Source organism: Protopterus annectens, chromosome 8.part1 (genome assembly GCF_019279795.1).
Source record: "Protopterus annectens isolate FY-2018-M chromosome 8.part1, PAN1.0, whole genome shotgun sequence".
Lineage (NCBI taxonomy): Eukaryota > Metazoa > Chordata > Ceratodontiformes > Protopteridae > Protopterus > Protopterus annectens.
Genome location: NC_056742.1, coordinates 486741702 through 486764070, shown reverse-complemented (window position 1 = coordinate 486764070; position 22369 = coordinate 486741702). Strand labels below are relative to the sequence as shown.

Genomic DNA, 22369 nt, shown 5'->3' with positions numbered 1-22369 from the left:
ATGTTGTAGGTAGGGATAGGACTATCAGAGCTAACTCCTTCACCAACTGATGAATACTTTAGAAGACTTAAATTAATCCTGAAAATAGCATTGACATCTAGGTACAAAATTCAAGCAATAAACCAATTTGCTTTTCCTGTCCTAACTTACAGTATTGGAGTGACTGACTGGTCCCAAAACATGTTGGATAGATTAGATAGGAAAATAAGAAGGATGCTTCATGCTCACCAAATAATTTATAAAAATCAGTGCATACCAAGATTATATATTCCCTGTTCCAATGGGGGGATGGGTCTCCTTGGAAATGATTATATGTATAGATCTGCAATCGTGTTACTGCACACATACATGCTGACCTCACAAGACCCAAACGTAGTGAATGTTTTGAAACATGAGGAGAATAAAGCTAAGATAACTTCCCTGCTTAGTCCAGCAGAAGCATATCGGCATCTTGCAGGAACAGAAGTAGATAAAAAACAGGCAGCAACTGAATGTGCCAAAAAAAAAACAAAAGAAAGAATATAAGGTGAAGGACCAGATGAGAAGGCAAGAAATGTGGAAAATACATAAATATAGTTGCAAGTATAGAAAACTTCTGGAAGACCCTCATGTTGATCAGGAACGAACATAGGAATAGTTAAGGAGAGGTGAATTCAAGCCACGAGATGAAAGGTTAATATTGGCGGCAAAAGATAGTGGGCTTACATACACATTGGTTTACAAAGTCCATTGAACATGTGGGAGAAACAGACAAATGTAGGTTCTGTAAAACAGAATTGGAAACAGTTGCACACCTTGTTGCTGGCTGTGACTTACTAATGGCAGAAGGACTATGTACTGAAAGGCATAATAATGTGGCAAGACTGTTGCACTGGGGATTGTGCAAACAGTATGGTATTGAAGTGGCTGAAAAAAAATTGGAAACGAGCTACAAAACATCATGGAAAATGATGGTCTGCATCACATGGGAGCACCCATTACCAACAGTTCAAAAGATAGATGCAAGAAAACTGGAAATAGTGGTTCATAAAAGAATATAAAAGTAGCATTGATTATTGAAATCGCCATACCCAGTGACTACAGTGTCTTGCGTACAGAGAGAGACAAAGTCATAAAATATCAGGATTTGCAGGCAGAAACTGGAAGAAAGAAACCCAGACAGTTCCAACAGTAGTAGGAGCAACAGGTCTTATAAAAAAAAGAGTCTACAATCGTACTTAGATATGTTACCAGCACATGTAACCCCATATAAACTGCAGAAGGAGTCATTACTGGGCACATTGTGGGTGCTGAGAAAGACCCATCATGCTATTAGAAACCCAAAAGACTTGGAGAAATTAAAAAAGTAACGTTTTAAATCAAACTTACTCTCCTGTTTGGAAAATACAAAAGCATTATGATTGCCTTACGGAAAGTGACATTTTAACTCACTCACTCTTCTGTTTGGTGAATACTTCTTTGCAAAGTCCTCAATTTGTTCAGTATAGATGTCATTGTAGAACTGGATGAGGTCTCCTCTCTCTTCTTCCTCAACATCACTATTTGGGCCTGTGAGGCACGTTGGAGTGGGTGGAGCACTGTTAGGCTGAGGTACTGGAAGGGTACTGTCGGATCGCATTACAGGGCTAGAATCTCTGCTACCTGTGTTAGACACAAAAATACGTACATTTATATGCTTTATAAAACTTCAGTCACTTACTATACATGATGTAGAAGTTAACAGAAAAATATATTGTGGGAGTTCACCTCCACGTAGGACATAATACCCGGTGTTCTTCACTAACAAAACTGGTAATCACAAAAAAGCAGATAGTAAAACAATGCTATGGCCACCATTTCTTGTCACTGTTAAAAGCAACAGAAAAGACAGGGTGAAAAAACAAACATTTACTTTTTTATGCTGCTATTCCATATTCTTCAGCTCTCCTAGTGGTTAGTTAAGTATTTACTGGTATTTTTCACTGTTTTAAAGCTATCTGTTCTGGTTTTTCCACCAAGCAGTGTTTAAATAACTGATTTGTTAGCTGTTTAAAACATTCTTTAGAGCCTCCTTGCTGCTTTTTTGATGATTTAATTTTTTTTAGTGTTTCACTGTTGTTTTTCTGCTGTATTAAACATTGTCTAGTGCTTCCTGCTGAAACTTGGGTAGCTAGTAACTGTAGCATAGTCCAGATACAGACTTCCTACATCTGGGTTTGTTTGTAGTGGTTGGTTGTTCTGAGCATGTTTTTCAGGCCATCCTGGATTGGGAGGGGCCTACCTGCACTTTAGTGAGAGGATTGTGTTGATTAGACCCTATTTGGTAAAGGGCGGTCAGTCTACGGCTTGGAATAAGCATCCTCATTGGTCCTTTTGAATTTTTTTTTGTTTTTTTCAAGTTTTTAGCATTTCAGCAGGTTTCTGCTTGTTTGATATTGCGCAGCCCTGTGCACTGCCATGCAACTGTGCATCAAAGCCGAACAGTTAAATTCAACAATTTTTCCCTTAGATACTACTGAACACACACACACACACTAATGTAGCCCTCATCCTTAGTGCTTTCCCAGTCAAAGAAATACTGCTAGTGAGCTGTAACCTATTAATCACCAGCAAAAAAAAATAAAAATAAAACCTCAGGCAGAAATTTCCAACCATTGAGCTCCTCCATGAATGATTCTGAAAACCCACCCTAATGACAACAGTGTTTAACCTAGCGTTATGGACAGCTGGACTACCCTTGTTTCTCCTGCCAACCTTGGTGATTTGGGTCTCTTGAAGCAATGTTGCAATTTCCTCATGTACACCAATAACCCTCTACTAATAACACAAGAGATTATAAGAGGTTATAAAGCCTTCTTCAGACAACTTACACATCACTAAAACAACTATTTAAAATACTTAGTTACTAAGCATTTTAAATAGTTGTTTTAGTGATCTGTAAGTTGTCTGAAGAAGGGTTTACAACCTGAAAGCGCTTACACTGTGTTTTAATAAATACTGTTTCCTACAGCGTGGTGGTTTGGCTATTTTTGTTTATATATATATACATATATATATATATATATATATATATATATATATATATATATATATATACACACACACACATATATATATATATATATATATATATATATATATATATATATATATATATATATATATATATATATATGGGTCTACCTGATAACATTGAAAACCCAAATCATTGACGAAAAGATAACACCAAGACGAAAACAGCTAAACTTCATTTCAACAGCTCCTCTCATACCTGACAACTTACCCAGGGAAAGGAGGCAGTCAGACAACATTTGGGATTTTGCCCTTTTCCCCACTATAATGTGATCTCGGAGCTGGTATAACAAGTTAGGGGTGTGTGAGGGGATGCAGCCTCGCACATTGGGGGGTGAAGCCCCCACTTGTGTGGGTTCAAAGTCATTCTGTGTGGTTTCTTGTGCTTGTTGGCCAACCAGTTACTTTCCCTTGGTACATTTTCTATGTTATGTGGAGTCGTTGAAATGAAGTTTCACTGTTTTCTCAGTGTTATTGTTTTCAACTATGTGGGTTTTCGATGTTATCAGGTAGACTCATATATATCAGAGAGAGAGAGAGAGACAGAGAGAGATTAATTAAGGAGTTTGTGGGGGCAAAGTCCCTGTATAGGGGGGGTTGCACTGGGGGCCTTTCCATCTGAAAGACAGCTGTCTGTAATGCCATACATCCAGATGAAGCTATAAATGGTTGTATCTTCATCTGGATGTAACTTGATGATTCACAGTGGAACCTCTCAATTCAGCTTACATACATAATTTTCAGTCGCTCAGAGGGAAGCACACTTACCTTTGGTGGTGGAAGATCAGAAGACTGTGGTTTCTACTCCCACTTTGAGTGACTCGATTAATTTTCTAATTGCTGACACTGTACTGCGGTACTGGGTGGTGATGCACTCCTAAGTGTGTCATCAGTTAAACCAAGGTCCCATCTGCCTGAGTTGGTGATATGTAGGTAGATGTAAAATATCCCACAGTACCTATCGAAAAGAGTCACAGAAGTTCACCAATGCCCTGGCCAATTTTCCCCAAGTGGATGAAATAAATAAATAAAATAAATGTTCTGCTCTTTTTACACATTTAGTTCCACTATGTTCTCCCCCCTTTTACATTTTTAGTTCAATGTTCTCAACCCTTTTACACTTTTAGTTCCATTGTGTTCTCTCCCTTTTACCTTTTTATTTCTGCTATGTTCTCCCTTTTTACAGTTTTAGTACTGCTGTGTTCACCCCTTTTTACAACTTTTAGTTCCGTTGTATTTCTCCCTTTACACTTTTAGTTCCACTACGTTCTCCCCTTTACACTTTTAGTTCTGCTATGCTCTCCCCCTTTTACACTTTTAGTTCTGCTATGCTCTCCCCTTTTGCACTTTTAGTTCCACTATGTTCTCCCTCTTTTACACTTTTAGTTCCACTATGTTCTCCCTCTTTCACACTTTTAGTTCCGCTATGTTCTCCCCCTTTTACACTTTTAGTTCTGCTATTCTCAAATCAATCAACAGCTTTTCTTACTTCAATCACTATGTTCTTCCTCTTTCACACTTTTAGTTCTCGTATGTTCTCCCCCTTTTACACTTTTAGTTCTGCTATGCTCTCCCCTTTTGCACTTTTAGTTCCACTATGTTCTCCCTCTTTTACACTTTTAGCTCCACTATGTTCTCCCCCTTTTACACTTTTAATTCCGCTATGTTCCCCCTTTTACACTTTCAATTCTGCTATGTGCTCCCTTTTACATTTTTAGTTCCACTATATTCTCCTCCTTTTGCACTTTTAGTTCCACTATGTTCTCCCATTTTACACCTTTAGTTCCTCTGTGTTCTCTCCTTTTTATACTTTTAGTTCTTTGTTTTCCCCTTTTAGTTCCACTATGTTCTCCCCTTCACACTTTCAGTTCTGCTATGTTCTCCCCCTTTTACACTTTTAGTTCTGCTATCGGATCACAGTTAAACTCCCTAGAACTTCAATCAGCAGCCTTTCTTACTTCAATCGCTATGTTCTTCCTCTTTTACACTTTTTGTTCCACTGTGTTCTTCCCCTTTTACACTTTTAGTTGCAACATGCCCTCCCCTTTTACACTTTTAGTTGAGCTATGTTCTCCCGCTTTTCTACTTTTTAGTTGCGCTATATTCTCCCTTTTTATACTTTTAGTTCCTCTATGTTCTTTCCCTTTTACACTTTTAGTTGCACTATGTTCTTCCCCCCTTTTACACTTTGTTACACTGTGTTCTCCTCCTTTTACACTTTTAGTTGTGGTATGTTCACCGCCTTTCACACTTTTCTGCTATGTTCTCCCTTTTTTACACTTTTAGTTCCGCTATCCTCAGATCACAGTTTCAGGACTCATAATTTCATTCAGCAACCTTTCATACCTCATTCACTTTAAAGTTAGACAAGAAAACTGATTTTAATCAGAGCACCTTGTGAATTCCATGGCAGGCATTTAAATATATTAAAATGTTCACCAAGGTATGGAATAGACATAGCTCTCACATTAGATAGGATTACAATTCGTCACAACCCAGTGGTTGAAACAAACACTTGAAAAACTGAAACAAAAACAAGGACATCATACATAATTTCTTTTTTGTAAGGAACAGATACAGAAAGGCCTCCAGTCTCCTTCCACCACTATCTATACTTATTTGAATCATTGCATCTTGAGAGGAGGGAACTCCCCCTCACATCAGTTAAAAATGTAACACTTTGTCATCTTGTCCCAAGACTCCTAAAAACAGCTCTAAAACTATAGACTACAACCCATTATATCTCAATCTGGGCAAAAATAAACCTTCATTTTTGTTGATAATTAAGTAGAAATAAGATACAACCCAAATGGCAAGCCTTCAAAGTCAAGTGAAAAATCCATGTTGACAGACTATCTGAAAGAAAAAATCAACAATATAGATGTAGGTGAACTGCAAACAATACAAGCTTCAGCTGATAGGACTTTATGGGGTGAAACAAATGACAGCTTTTGCAACAGGTGAAATCAGAGCAGTCTGGATAAAAGTGAGCAGGAAAAAAAAAACAAAGCCTTCCCACCATGCACCAAAAATATCTAAGTATTGTACAAAAAAGTCACATTCAGAATGTTCCTTGGGCCTATTTATGGAAAACTTCTGTGAAGGTGGAAGATGATATGGGTCAAATTTACTTAAAATATTTGGGAACATGCTTTAGATTCACTGGCAATTTCCCTTCTCTTAACACCTTCAGTGATGACTTATTTGGATTAGTGCAAATTTGTACAGCCAAGTAAAGGAACTCCTTCCTCTCCCAGCACAAGTGTTTTGACAAAAGATGCGTTGGATGTATGATGGAATCAGTTGCAGATGGATGGATACACTGTTCTTGTACATCAATATGAAAAAGGTGATTGCAGTGGGGTTGTCCTCCAATGCATTAAAGAACTGCGTCCACTAGCAGGTACTCAGCTTGGTCAAACAGAGGATTAGTTACATGTGCTACATAAACAAACGGGAAGAACTCATTCTTGCCAGTTGTGTAGAATGGATGTAACACTTTGGGAGCTAGCATTGTCTTGGAATGTTCATCCAATAGCAATCTGTCTGTAGACCAGAAAAAGTGAGTAGTCATTTTTTTGTCTAAACAGGACTGCCCTTATGGGTCCTCCACCCTCACCCAACAGGCCCATTCATTCCATGGAGTGAGAATCGGGCATCCTCAGTTGGGAGGTTGGCATAATGGTTAAGGTGTTTACCTTACAAACAAAAGGTGCAGGTTTTGAGTCTCACGAGATAATTGGCTAGGCTTAAAATGGCCCCTAGGGGCAGTTAGCCTAGTACTAATCATAGGTAGGTACTAGGCTGCTGGCCCTATACAAGCCTAGCCAAAAAGGTACCCTGGCTTTCGCCACCCAAAAAAGTTATTTTCCTGTGCCCCTGTCGAGCAGAGCCACAGAGGTGATCCCCAGGGTGAATTTCCTATTTCCCATTCAATCATTAAAATTTTTCTTGAAGAGTGCTAATGAGGAGCTTTGTTTGATAGAGATAGGTAGTTTGTTCCAGAGTATGGGAAGTCTCTGGGACAGGAATCTATCCCTCCAGCATGTTTTGTTTATTGTGGTGTCAAGGTTTAGGTGCCTAGAGCATGTAGCTCGGAGGGACTGGGATTTCTTTAAGTGGAGCATGTCCAACAGCTCTGGGTTTGACATAGCTGTGTATGTTAGGCAGAGATCGCCTCTGAGTAAGCGATATGCGATGGAGTACAGCTGGAGTTTTTTGTGACTGTCTGCGTAGGGCATCTGTTTGAGGTCAGTAATCCTCTTTGTGAGGTATTTCTGTGGCCTTTCCAGTTGTTGTAGATGTCTTGTGAGGTACATACCAAAAGGGGCATTGTACTCTATAATGGGTCTGATGAGTGACGAGTATAGTGGAACAATGACCTCTTTTTTCCTGGATGAGAAACCTTTTGTGATGAGGTGTGCCACATAAAAGGATTTCCTGACTACTGTGGCAATGTGATTATCAAAGGAGAGACTACTGTCCACCTGTGTCCCAAGGTCTCTTATCACACTTTGTGTTAAGTAGACTACCATCTATGTGGTAGCTCATGGGTACAGAGTTTTTACCAAAGGGGATGCCAATGCACTTTTGGCACTGAGCTTGAGGCCATGGCTTTGACACCAGACATCTGTCTCAGTGAGGCCCTTTCGTAGGATGTCCACATCATTAGGAGTTTCAATTATGGCTCCTAGTTTGCAGTCATCTGCGAACTTCATTAGCCAAAGACCTTCTGTGTTAGTCTGTACATCAGAAAAGTAGATACCAAACAGGACAGGACCTAGGACTGAACCCTGTGGTACTCCACTTGTCACTGGTCTGAAGTCAGATTTGGAGTCTGGTACTTTCACAGTGTGGGTTCTGTCAGTGAGCCAGTTGGCAACCCATCCTGTGACATGGGGATTTATACCTAGTTTAGTGAGTTCATCTATAATTTCAGAGTGGGGGATGGTGTCAAAAGCCTTTGCGAGATCTAGATAGGCTGTGTAAACCACCTTACCCTAGTATACGGCTTTGGTCACTGCTTCAAAGAAGTCAATCAGGTTTAGGAGACATGATCTGCCTTTTACAAATCCAAACTGGGTGGGGTCCAGAGTTTGGAGATTACCAAAGCCTTTGTTTATAAGTTCCACGATGATACATGCCATGGCCTTGCAGAGCAGGCTCGTTAGGCTAATTGGGCGGTAGTTCTCAGGGTCTGTGGTGGCTCCCCCTTTGTGGAGTGGGATAACCGTCATTGTGCGCCATTCAGTGGGCACAAAAGCCTGAGGTGAGGCTATGCTTGAACATGGCACTTAGGTGGGGTGCCAGTTCATGTAGAACACAGCCTGGGATGTTGTCAGGTCCCATGGATGCTGTGTTCTTGGCTTTGTAGAGTGCGTTTTACCTGTGCAGCCGTGATTACAGGAACTTTGCATTCTTCTAGTATAGAGATGGGCCCTTTAGGGGGTGAGGGGGGTAGAGTTAGCACTGAACCTATCTGCCAGGATGTTGGCAATATCAGTTGGTTCTGTATATTTAGTGCCATTGTGCTGTAACTCAGAGCAGATCTGAGTGTTGCCATTGAGATTCTTGACATAGCTATAGAATGCTTTGTGGTTGTCTTTAGAATCAATGGCGATTTTGTTTTCATAACCAGCTTTGGAGGATTTTATGAGGGATCTCAGCTTCTTACTGAGGCTGACCAGTGAGTTCTTCCAGTCATGGGATTTTACTCTTTTGCAACAATTTCTTTCTTCTGTTGTAGAGTTTGTTTATGACAGGGGACCACCAGATTGGCTTCCTTTTTTGGAGGATAGCATTTTGGTTCTGTTAGGGATAGCACGATCCATGCACTCGTGTGTGCATTTGTGTAGGATTCAGCACTTGTACCTCTACTGTCCATTTGCATGGGTGTTGTGAAGTTTGCCATTTCTGTCTTAAGAGGTGTGAAGTTGGCTTTGGAGAAATTTTTTATGGTGGTTTCCCTAATGGGGGGTGGGGGCGGGATGTGGATGTCTAGGCTGATTGTGGTCGGATCTGACCAATGAAGAATTGACCTCTGGTGTGGAACACCGGTCGCCCATGTTTTGGATACACTGTTCTTGTACATCAATATGAAAAAGGTGATTGCAGTGGGGTTGTCCTCCAATGCATTAAAGAACTGCGTCCACTAGCAGGTACTCAGCTTGGTCAAACAGAGGATTAGTTACATGTGCTACATAAACAAACGGGAAGAACTCATTCTTGCCAGTTGTGTAGAATGGATGTAACACTTTGGGAGCTAGCATTGTCTTGGAATGTTCATCCAATAGCAATCTGTCTGTAGACCAGAAAAAGTGAGTAGTCATTTTTTTGTCTAAACAGGACTGCCCTTATGGGTCCTCCACCCTCACCCAACAGGCCCATTCATTCCATGGAGTGAGAATCGGGCATCCTCAGTTGGGAGGTTGGCATAATGGTTAAGGTGTTTACCTTACAAACAAAAGGTGCAGGTTTTGAGTCTCACGAGATAATTGGCTAGGCTTAAAATGGCCCCTAGGGGCAGTTAGCCTAGTACTAATCATAGGTAGGTACTAGGCTGCTGGCCCTATACAAGCCTAGCCAAAGGTACCCTGGCTTTCGCCACCCAAAAAAGTTATTTTCCTGTGCCCCTGTCGAGCAGAGCCACAGAGGTGATCCCCAGGGTGAATTTCCTATTTCCCATTCAATCATTAAAATTTTTCTTGAAGAGTGCTAATGAGGAGCTTTGTTTGATAGAGATAGGTAGTTTGTTCCAGAGTATGGGAAGTCTCTGGGACAGGAATCTATCCCTCCAGCATGTTTTGTTTATTGTGGTGTCAAGGTTTAGGTGCCTAGAGCATGTAGCTCGGAGGGACTGGGATTTCTTTAAGTGGAGCATGTCCAACAGCTCTGGGTTTGACATAGCTGTGTATGTTAGGCAGAGATCGCCTCTGAGTAAGCGATATGCGATGGAGTACAGCTGGAGTTTTTTGTGACTGTCTGCGTAGGGCATCTGTTTGAGGTCAGTAATCCTCTTTGTGAGGTATTTCTGTGGCCTTTCCAGTTGTTGTAGATGTCTTGTGAGGTACATACCAAAAGGGGCATTGTACTCTATAATGGGTCTGATGAGTGACGAGTATAGTGGAACAATGACCTCTTTTTTCCTGGATGAGAAACCTTTTGTGATGAGGTGTGCCACATAAAAGGATTTCCTGACTACTGTGGCAATGTGATTATCAAAGGAGAGACTACTGTCCACCTGTGTCCCAAGGTCTCTTATCACACTTTGTGTTAAGTAGACTACCATCTATGTGGTAGCTCATGGGTACAGAGTTTTTACCAAAGTGGATGACAATGCACTTTTTGGCACTGAGCTTGAGGCCATGGCTTTGACACCAGACATCTGTCTCAGTGAGGCCCTTTCGTAGGATGTCCACATCATTAGGAGTTTCAATTATGGCTCCTAGTTTGCAGTCATCTGCGAACTTCATTAGCCAAAGACCTTCTGTGTTAGTCTGTACATCAGAAAAGTAGATATCAAACAGGACAGGACCTAGGACTGAACCCTGTGGTACTCCACTTGTCACTGGTCTGAAGTCAGATTTGGAGTCTGGTACTTTCACAGTGTGGGTTCTGTCAGTGAGCCAGTTGGCAACCCATCCTGTGACATGGGGATTTATACCTAGTTTAGTGAGTTCATCTATAATTTCAGAGTGGGGGATGGTGTCAAAAGCCTTTCTTGAGATCTAGATAGGCTGTGTAAACCACCTTACCCTAGTATACGGCTTTGGTCACTGCTTCAAAGAAGTCAATCAGGTTTAGGAGACATGATCTGCCTTTTACAAATCCAAACTGGGTGGGGTCCAGAGTTTGGAGATTACCAAAGCCTTTGTTTATAAGTTCCACGATGATACATGCCATGGCCTTGCAGAGCAGGCTCGTTAGGCTAATTGGGCGGTAGTTCTCAGGGTCTGTGGTGGCTCCCCCTTTGTGGAGTGGGATAACCGTCATTGTCGCCATTCAGTGGGCACAAAAGCCTGAGGTGAGGCTATGCTTGAACATGGCACTTAGGTGGGGTGCCAGTTCATGTAGAACACAGCCTGGGATGTTGTCAGGTCCCATGGATGCTGTGTTCTTGGCTTTGTAGAGTGCGTTTTACCTGTGCAGCCGTGATTACAGGAACTTTGCATTCTTCTAGTATAGAGATGGGCCCTTTAGGGGGTGAGGGGGGTAGAGTTAGCACTGAACCTATCTGCCAGGATGTTGGCAATATCAGTTGGTTCTGTATATTTAGTGCCATTGTGCTGTAACTCAGAGCAGATCTGAGTGTTGCCATTGAGATTCTTGACATAGCTATAGAATGCTTTGTGGTTGTCTTTAGAATCAATGGCGATTTTGTTTTCATAACCAGCTTTGGAGGATTTTATGAGGGATCTCAGCTTCTTACTGAGGCTGACCAGTGAGTTCTTCCAGTCATGGGATTTTACTCTTTTTCGCAACAATTTCTTTCTTCTGTTGTAGAGTTTGTTTATGACAGGGGACCACCAGATTGGCTTCCTTTTTTGGAGGATAGCATTTTGGTTCTGTTAGGGATAGCACGATCCATGCACTCGTGTGTGCATTTGTGTAGGATTCAGCACTTGTACCTCTACTGTCCATTTGCATGGGTGTTGTGAAGTTTGCCATTTCTGTCTTAAGAGGTGTGAAGTTGGCTTTGGAGAAATTTTTTATGGTGGTTTCCCTAATGGGGGGTGGGGGCGGGATGTGGATGTCTAGGCTGATTGTGGTCGGATCTGACCAATGAAGAATTGACCTCTGGTGTGGAACACCGGTCGCCCATGTTGGTAATAACCAAGTCTAGGATATTGCTACCTCTGGTAGGGGTGTGGATAAGTTGATCCAAGGCGTTGGAATTTATGAATTCCAGAAAACTTTGAGCAAGAGAGTTGGTACATGAGTAATTTTACCAGTTAATGGGATCTGTAGTAAGTTACAATTTGGACTGCGGTCTTGCCCAAAGTTAGTTGCACTTGGATAATCTCGGATGCATTATGCTGAGCAACTAGCCTGGAGGTGTGGATATCCTTAATGAATATGGATACGCCTCCACCTTTAGTGTTTCGGTCCAGGTTAGGTGGCCGAAAGGTGTGGTGTGAATTATAGACTGGTAATGCAGGAATGCTCTCTGGAGCCCTTGAGACCAGGTCTCTGTCACTGCAAAGATGTTGATGTGCTCCATTTTAAGGAATGTCTCAAGTGAATGCATTTTGAGGTTTAGACTTCTAGCATTGAGTAGCATTACCTTCAGATTTTGCTTGCTTGTACCGGTTACGGTGGTGAATTTGTCATTTGAACCTTGCCTAAAAAAGGCACTATATGGGTGGCAAAAGCCTTAGCCAGTATCCGGAATCCCAAGGGCGACAGGTGCAGGCCATCTCTGGCAAAGCATCGTGGTCTGTCGATCATGTCATCCCAGGCAGACAGATACTGGATCCCCTTAGAATGACACCAGAAGCTTAGCCAATTGCTGAAGTCAATAATGTTCTCCTTGTACTGTGGTCTCATTCTGGGTGATGGCACGATGCTACTCAGGGCTAGGGTCATACCTGCCTGGGCTACAAGATCGGAGAGCACCTCCATGTCTCTTTTCATGTAGTCCAGGGCGGTACGTCTCAGGTCATTCACACCACCATGAATTGACATGACAATGACAGAGTCATATTTGTACTTTTGGAGTGACCTGAGTGTGTGCGTTATGTGGCGGATCCTGGCACCAGACAGGCAGCTGACAGTAACTTTCTCCTTGTTTAGCCTGGTGAGTGGAACATCAATGTGCCTAATTTCCAGCTCGAAAAATCCAGATACTTTCTGCAACAATATCCAGAACCCATCTGTCTTGGGTAATTAAATGGCAGCTGAAAAGGCAGGTCATTGTCTGTTGTTCACCAGACTGACCCCCCTGCCCTCACCAGAAGTCTGAGCAGGGCTTGTCTTAACATGCTCAGCTAAATGATCTCTCAACCAGGCGCGTCCTACTTAAGAACAGAACCAGTGGATTTCAACTGTGAAAGAAGATAATTCTGATATTTTAACATGGTCTTCACGTCAAGACTCTGAAGCCTCCAGCATTGCTCAAAAATGGCTTGCCCCTCAAAAGAAGCCTGGAAACAGAAACGGAGGCTCTAACCACCTGATACATCCTGTAACAGTAAAGAGTCAAACCGAGACTCCAAAGAAACACCCGGCTCCACTGAGGCCTTCCCTAAAGAACAAACGTCTGGGACTGTCGGTTCCTCCACTCTAGCTTGCTGGTTTTATCTTTCGCTTTTTAGTTGGTCAAGGCCGGAGCATCCACAAGAAATACAGTTATTCACTTTTTCTGACATCCGTTAAATACTGAGGCAAGAAAAACCAAAATATTCCCAACGGGTTAGCTAACTTTGATGTCGGGTCTGAAACTCTGACTTCAGAAACTTAAAAGACTGAGGATATGGCGTTGGTCGCGCGCGTAGTACCCTGGCGTCGACGCGTCAGTATCGCCGTGCGCCTGACCCGGCATCCAGCCCATATCATTGGTATTCGGGCCGACTGGCGACTGCAGCAATGTGGAATGAAGAACATCTATAGAGTCACCTATGACTAGAGTGTTGGGTACATTGTTATGCCTTATGGGCTGTGGTTGAGAGGTACAATGAGTTTGTGGGCTATGTGTCATCTGGGTTGTGTTGGGGGGGGTGGAGGTTGCATGCACTTCTGTTCTGGAGGTCTCTGTTTCTTGAGCAGATTTTTATTGAGAGCCTCCGTGAATGTAGGTACTATGACCTACTCATGCCTGCCCAAGCAGCCCAACTGGCCCATTCATTCCCTAATGGTGGCAGACAGGTGGTAGGAAGAAGCCCTGCAGAGTGGCCTGTTCCCCCCTCTAGGGGAGTAACCCCCCTCCATTATCTACTGCTGGCCATAGGAACCATGAATCCACATGCTCCCTCAGCTACACAGATATGCATGATGGCGGAACATGCTCATAGACTTATGCTCCATTGTTGTAATACTAAGTACTCCCTACCTAATGGTGGCAGACAGGTGTTAGGAAGAAGCTTAGCTTGCTGGCCCTGCAGAGTGGCCTGTCCCCCCCTCTCTAGGGGAGCAACCCCCCTCCATCATCATCATCATCTGCTGGCCATAGGAACCATGACTCCACATGCTCCCTCAGCTACACAGATATGCATGATGGCGGATCATGCTCATAGACTTATGCTCCATTGTTGCAATACTAAGTACTCCCAGTTGGTGTTACCCAACTGTCAATGTAGAGTCCTGCTCATGGGTGAGCCAGGAGTGGCCAGCTCAGTTCCACTCTCTCTCTCTGTCCATCTCTGGCAGGTGCCTGAGCTGCTAATTTTACTTGGGTTGCCTACACTGTAATTAGGGCTTTCTTTCTCTATACCACTGGGGCTGACTAAATCAGCAACCACAAGTGGCAGCAAAGAAAAGCTTCTTTTTCCCCCAAACCTTGCCAGTATTGGAGGGTACCTTTAAATCTGTTTGCCTTCTTCAACACCACACAACTTCCTCAGTTCATAAGAAGGAAACTAGACAGTCTTTGCCAACAAAGAAGAGGGATTCTGATGTACCCTCATGTCCAGATTCCTCCAGTTCCAACAGTTCTGGTACAAGAAAAACAAGTAGAAGTTCAGCTGATTCAAACAGCTCCCCTTCAGTGCTTTTCCAAAACAGTATGTTTTATTACAAACTTTTTTAGTCTAAGACTGTCTCTTCTGTTACTCTGGTCATCTTGTCGGCATTCCTTTTTTCACCCATAACTTCAAAATAAAGTTGAAAACTTCAGTGTCTGGATTCATGGAGATAGCTTTGTCTCCTGACAGACTGGACAAAGATTTCAAAAAGACTAAGGATGTTTTTGTTTCTTTTGCGATAGGAATAAAAGGCAAGGAAGAGAAAAAAAAATCTCTTTAGTTAGATCAGCATTTAGTGTATTTTGCTATAATAAGAGTAGTAAATATTCATCAAGTTAGGTTAGGTTTATTCTACTAAGCATACTGCTACTTCAGCAGCCTTCATCAGAGATGTCTGTTTAGGGGATACCTGATCACCAGTTCATACCAAATGTATATGCAGTTTATTCAGCTTAGTTTAGACCAGCAAGCCTAGGTGTTGTGGAGTTGAGTGGGGTAATGTAATTGAATGGCTCTTTTCAGCCTCCTCATCCCATGACAAGTGTGGCAGCTAAGCTGTGTTGCTTCAGCTCTGCCTGGAAGTGGCTGATGTCCATGTTTGAGCAGCAGAAAAGCCAGACAAGCAAGTGCTGTGGGATTCCAAATTACCAATGCATGATAGGCAAACTATATGTGGAAATATGCATTCATAGGTTTGGTACTGCAAGCCCCATTTTGGCATTGTGTTTGCCAGCCACATGGAGAAGGAAAGTACGGCAGAGAAAAAAAATCCTGAGCTGGCCTAGGATAGCCTTTCCATAGTTGACTTTCTCTTCCTAATGCTGGCCTTAACTTAGAGGGCTCTGCTGAGGCAAATCCTCACTGGAGACAGGTGACACAGCATGCTGCTTGCAGTTAGGCACATAAAGGCTTAAAGCAACACGTTAGATACGCAATCCAAAACAAAAGTGGATTTTGCTATTGCTATGCTTCAATAAGTTATCCAATATGTTTTCCTCTTTCAATGCCTTGCAGCTTTGTATATTTTACCTGTATGTGTAAATGACAGCAGGAAGAGGAAAGATGAAATATAGTGTCACTGTGTGTGGAACTCACCTTAATATCAGACATTCTATACCTTTTTAGTCTCATTACAAATGCCTGCTCCACTCTCCCTGACCTCTTCTAAAATGCACATCTGTCTATTGGCACTGTTTTTTGTATGTCTGGTTTGAGATGAACAACAGCCTGGAGTCTCAATGTGATAACATGAGGCTTAGTGACTAGTTAGTATGTATAGGGCATTGAATATTATCAAAATATCTTTCAGAAACTAAAACTCCAATAGTTAGTGATTGAATACTCTGTCATCCAGGATATACATTCTAGTGAAAACCTAAATACTATATGGATGCACACTAAAGCTGCTGTTCATTTTCCGGTACAGTTCCCGACTATTTATACTATGGATATTATCCTGTGGCAGTGTACAGGGCAAGGACATTGGCAGGCATACCCAATGTGCACTTTAGCATACTTGAAACATCTCTTTTTGAACAGTCTTATACTCAGCCAGCCTTTTCTTTTTTTGCTGGCATCCACCCAGTGTACATCCTAGCCAATAACGGAATTTACTAAAAGTGACAGAGTTTCCTAGCACTTGTCTTTCAGTTTCTTGTTCACACTGGGAGACCTGGAGTTAGTGTTAATCAGTGTGCAGCCATCTTGGAAAGTCTGGCTACAATGATCTCTTTAGAGTCTTGGGAACAGCCCTTCCACATTATGCAGTCTTAAAAACAGTCAGATAAAGGAGCCTGGTGCGGGTAGCCTAGAAAAAGCAATCACTCACTGGTGGTACTGAGGCAAAAGGTTTTTTTTTTGAAAATTCACACTATACTAGAAGTTAGAAGCTGGGAGTTGTTTGGTGCTTTTTTGGTTTTTAAAATACCCCTAGTCACATGTTACTCTTTAATACTGGGATGTCAGATGACAAAAATTTGTAACATTATAGGTTCATACATTTGGTGACCAAGCTCAAGGCCTGTTTGTCACTGAGAAGACTGACATCATGGATTCTATGCTGGAAGTTGGGAGGATGTCATGTAGTGGTTCTTGGAGTTATGGACTGATATACCAAGTTTAATGGGGGGGGCATTTTTCCACAGATGTGGGAGTTGCTAAGTCACATTTTATAGTATGGTTGATGTGCTAATGTTTATTGAGGTATGATGTCCTCGTGTTCAAGTCACCAGTGGGTATTTCAAGCAAAAAACTGTGTAGTCTTCTGTTATAAGACTAGTATATAAACTGTTTAAGCTCTTTATATGATAAATCTTTCTAACTTCTCCACTTGCACCAGACAGCACGTGATTAGGCTGCAGAACAGGGTACAGAACTTTATACATGATACAAGTTGTGTGAAGGGGAAAATCACTTCCCTGGCACATATCTCAAACCCACGGAGGAGCAAGTGGGAAGCTCCATATGGTTTTCAAAGTAGATGAAGGGCAATCACCTATAAGGACTCCAAGTTCTTTTACTATTTTGTCAAGTCTTAGTTGTTGCCCATCAACAGTGTGTAACCCTATTGAAGGAGAGATGTCCAATGTCTGAATGCTGCATTTTTGTTTTACTTCTACTGTATCATTTTTGTGTTTGAAAACAATCTGTGGGGTTAAGGGCAATGCTCCCAAATTTGCAGTTATCTTCATACTTGGTGAGTCAAACAATGTGATCAGTACTCACAACTGAGAAAAAAGAGACGTATTGTCTTGACTTTGTGTGAATTTTAGCTTGGAAAATCCACTGGTGGAGTACTAGTCCAAGGACACTAATTACTACCTACCCTGGTACCTAGCTAGCAACTGATATCCCTTTAGGTCTGAAGTAGTGAGATAAAAAATGGATAAGGCTGTGTTTAACACTTTGTATGTTATACTTCAGCCTGGGACTGAAAAGAGGATAATGACTTCAAATGGTTTACTCTTTGACAGTCTTAAGCAAGCCAAAACTGGACAGCCAGAGAGCTTACTCCACCAGTTGAAGTACAAGTTATCAGATAAGCTGTGCCATGCCGTGTGGAGCCTTGATGTAAGCAGACCGATTACCCTGATGAGGTAGAAGGGCTTCTCACAGTATAATACTAAATGCAAGTTAACTGTGTGCATGGTCATCCCATGGCAGTGGCTGTCTTATTGTGGTACATGAGCTTGTTACCATGCAACATTGTTACTTAGAGCTGGAGAGGAATGAGTAATTTATTTGAATGGAACAAAGTATTAACACCCATAAGAAACTGCATGGCATCAAGGTGTTGTCTGTCACTATACACAAAGTTTAACTGCTTTTGTATTAAGTGAACATGTACTGGCTTTGTGATGTGCCGTAGTTTAGGGACTGGGCAACATGGAAGACTGCAGGTGCAGACAGCATGGACAATGGTAGGGGGCAGCAAAGAGGACAAACTGAAAAAAACTGGCTATACCTCTGGTACACGGTGACTCAGAACATACATGTTGCTAAATTTCTTGGTAGGAGGCTCAATTCCAAAAATGGAAGCTTTCCATCAGTGCTGCCTCCGGTTATACATCAGCAGTCCTTTCTAGCTACATCCTGTGACTGACGGCAGCACATGCCTTGGTGCTATCATTGTTGAAAATCTCAGACCAAATGGATTAAAGAGGGTGAGGCGTAGCCAGGTTCTTTATATAGAGGTTTTGTCCCTCGCTATACCTCAGATGGCTCAGGTTCAATTATAAAATCTAGGCAGTAGAAAAGCCAAAGGGGGGGGGGGGCAAGAATGAGCAGGCAAAGTAATGATGCAGTAAGATCTTTACATGGTAGAAGGTGAGAGACTGTGCCTTTCATTTTAATGATGTGGGGGAAGCAAGCCTTACAAGAGCTAAGTGTACTCCAGCTGGGGGTGGGGTGGGGTATGGATATGCAGAATGGGACACTCACAAAGGCCCAAAACAGGCAGCAATCCATTTTGCTTTCTGTCTATCAGGGAAGGGTCAGAAGCATTAAAAAAAATATCTCATAAGCTAGCAGTTGGTATGTACGACAAGATGATGGATTATATGTTGCCATTGATAATCAGCTGTTTCTTGTGTCTGAGGGAACAACAAATCTTCTGGATGGTTTACTATCAAAATGTTCATAACATCGAAAGTCATTACACCGAATGTTCAAAATACCGAAAAAAATGTCTAAATTTAAATGGTCGAAAAATACCTGCAAACTAACACTAGTGCAGGTCAGTAGCAGTTTTGATGGCCACTATCCCAAGCTTAGCTTTCATCTATCTGGTTAGGGGCACAAAGAAATGTGTACAAGGTAAAGAAAAAAAAAATTGGAATAACTGATATCCGATACATATAAAAACAACAGATGCAAATTACATGAGAGAAAGCAAAGAGTATCTGCTGTTACAGTCAGCTCCTCACATCCAGCTGTCATTGCTGTAGAAAAACAGCAGCATTTTGGGCATTATCGGAATCATTTATTTGAAAATGGGTTTCAAGGGATATGTGTCCAGAAGGGTTTACTATCAAAATGTTGACATTCATTTGGTCTAATGTTCGTATGATCGACCCCCATATGGTCAACACATGAATATTAAGTAGTTCATTTGGTCAACAGGAAGTGCATGCAAATTACCTGTTGACATTATGTTGCAAACAAGGCAAGGATTTTCCCTTGTCTGCACTGTTGTGCAATCTCGGAGTTATAATATATAAGTAGCAAGGGGTGTGGGGGGGGTGCATGGGGGGGGCACAGCCCCCCTGCAAAAACACTAGTGTTAGTTTGCAGGTGTTTTACGACCATTTAAATTTAGACATTTTTTTCGGTATTTTGAACATTCGGTGTAATGACTTTCGATGTTATGAACATTTTGATAGTAAACCATCCAGAAGATTTGTTGTTCCCTCAGACACAAGAAACAGCTGATTATCAATGGCAACATATAATCCATTATCTTGTCGTACATACCAACTGCTAGCAATGACAAAGGAAAATCTACAATCTTGCTATGTTGTCTCCATTTTGGAGTTCCAGCATACAATGAAAGATGCTTGTATTCTGACAGAAATCATGCCACACCATGCAGAATATATACCGCTTGGCTATTCTATATCTTCAATAGTCCAAGTTGGAACATGCTACCAGTTCTGTGCATATAAAATAAGACAAATGTATTTATTTGTTTGGCATTTGTTTACTGGGAAAGTCCGACTGAGTCATGAAGTACCCATTTTCAGTGGAGGCCCAGGGAGAAAAGCTCCAGATACATAAGGTTAACAGAATTAAAAACTAGACAAGACATACTAAAGTCATAACATTCAAGTGCAAATATGAAAACAACACAGTCAGAATGAGAACTTAACAGACATAGTCATAATATTCAAGCAAAAAATTTGAAAACCTACACATTAGTTTGTCAGAATAAAAACTCAACAGACAAAGTCATAGCATTCAAGCATAAATTATATGGAAAGCCTGATAATAGAAAGATGCAGCATTATTTACATACAAGATGATTATCATAACAATTATTAATATTCCAGAAGTCATGAAATATAGTAACAGATTACACTGGTGAAGGCATAGAATAGTACGAGCAGAGAAAGGTATGGTGTAATAGAAAGGACAGTAGGCAAAGATGTGGAAAGGTTATGAGTGTAACCTCAGGGGAGTACGTGTAGAGGAAAGGAGGGTAGGGTAAGTTAGTAGTGGGGATAGAGAGAGTAGAGGTAGAAAAAGGTATAAAAGAGTACCTCATTCTGGGCTCATACAGGAGCAAATCCAAGGTTTGTTGACATATTCTTTTATACACATTTTGAAGGAGTGCAGGCCAGTAGCAGTTTTGATAGTTAAAGGAAGGGAGTGCCACTGTTTTGCCACAGAGCGTGAGTAAATGCTTAGGCCTGGGGTTTTATTTATTTTTTTAAACAAGAAACATTGTTATTAAATTATCATGTATGACATAGGCCATGTTACATTTATATAAATGACAATAAACCATAGCAACACAATCTTATTTGTAAACATTATACATGCCAAACTGTGCGACACAACTGTAGCTGGAAACATTATACATCACTTTTAACATATCCAGTCATTGTTAGTCAGCAAATTACACAGCTCATTCAAATCCTGCCTGCTTTTAAAACCTTGTTCCATCTCCGCATGTACTGCTGCCGCAGTTCCCATTTTTTCCTATATAATTTGCTCCTACCCTTTTCTAAAGATGCCAGTTCAAGTTGTTTAACTCCATTACTATATTCACTACTTCTAGTAAAGTTGGTTTAGGCCTTACTACGTCTAGGCAATTCCGAGTTTGTATCACAGCTCAAAAAAATAATTTCCTTAGACACTTCAACTTACTTACCCAGCATCTCCGACAGAGCAGTCTGCAAGGAATCTTTAAGAAAATATGTTTGTACTTACCTCTTTCTGCCTCATCACACCTCCAACATTTGCTGTCTACCTGAGGAAAAATTCGTTGAAGTCTGCTTTGGGTATAAAAATACGTATGTCAGGACTTCCAGGCAAAGATCCAAAATCTTCTAGATTTTGTTGCATAGTTGGGAACCATACATATATCTCCTCATTGTTTCTTTGTGAATTGTTTATCTATCACTCTTCCCAGTCTTTCCTAACCTCCTCTGATTGATTCTTATAGTTATCATGCAATATTTTATATGCTATACTAATTATTCCTTTCTTAATGGTAACTTATTTTCTAGATTCTACTAAAAGCTCTACCACTGCTGGTCTTTCAGTTAGAACCCCCTATTTATTTCTCTTTGCCTATACTTTGACATCAATCCTTGATATGGAAGGCAATCTTTAGCCTGCAGTCCAAATCTTCCCATTCTATTACCTTTCCCTCTCTAGTTATTTGCTCCCAGTACCTTGGTTCCTTTGTCAGTTTTTTCCAATACATTCTCGCTCCCTCTTGCCTCTATCCCTACTTGCAGTCATCCCTACTGGCAGAATCTCCTTTCTCCCTTCCCATGTTGGCTTAGAAGACCCTTTGCTACTTTATGAATGTTATATTCTGTATGATTATTGTTCTCCTAAAAGGTCTGCATCCAAAATCCCACTCTCTCCCTGTTATTTGAGCTTCCTCAGTTTCATCACCATCATCATCTTTTTCCACTATGAATAACTGTTTTCTGCTTGTGCTATGTATAGGAGCCTTAACTGTGCTGCTCTGAAGTACTCCTTCAACTCTGTTACCCCAATCCGCCCTGTTCTACTGGAAGAATAAGTTTATCCCACTTGACTCTTGCTGTCTTCCACTCCCAGATAAAATCCTTCAGCTCTTTATTAATTGCTATCCACAACTTCTCTGGTTGATAAAAATATGCCTGACCAGTGTATAAGATTAAAGGAACAAAAAACATTTTAACTGCTTGCACCTTAATATCAACAGCCATATAACAGAACTTCCATTTTCTCAGCTTTTGTATTATCTTCTTTTTAGTCTTTTCCCACACATCCTTAGCTGCCACATTTGTTAATCCATACTCCTAAATACTTCATTTTACCATGTCCCCATAAATATGGATATTGCTGAACCAGTTCATATATGGGTACATAATTTTCCGCTACTGCTTTTGTTTTGGCTTCATTAATTTTGTATCCCAAAAATA

The 22369-nt window shown here is 41.3% G+C and overlaps 1 protein-coding gene across 1 annotated transcript in view; it reads right to left on the bottom strand.

The window, feature by feature from the left end:
- RBL2 (RB transcriptional corepressor like 2) overlaps positions 1-22369 on the bottom strand; it is a 910854-nt gene that overhangs the window by 96973 nt on the left and 791512 nt on the right. Inside the window, exon 22 of the mRNA XM_044082019.1 lies at positions 1436-1641. Coding sequence (XP_043937954.1) covers positions 1436-1641 — 206 coding nt within the window. The remainder of the gene's footprint in view (positions 1-1435; positions 1642-22369) is intronic.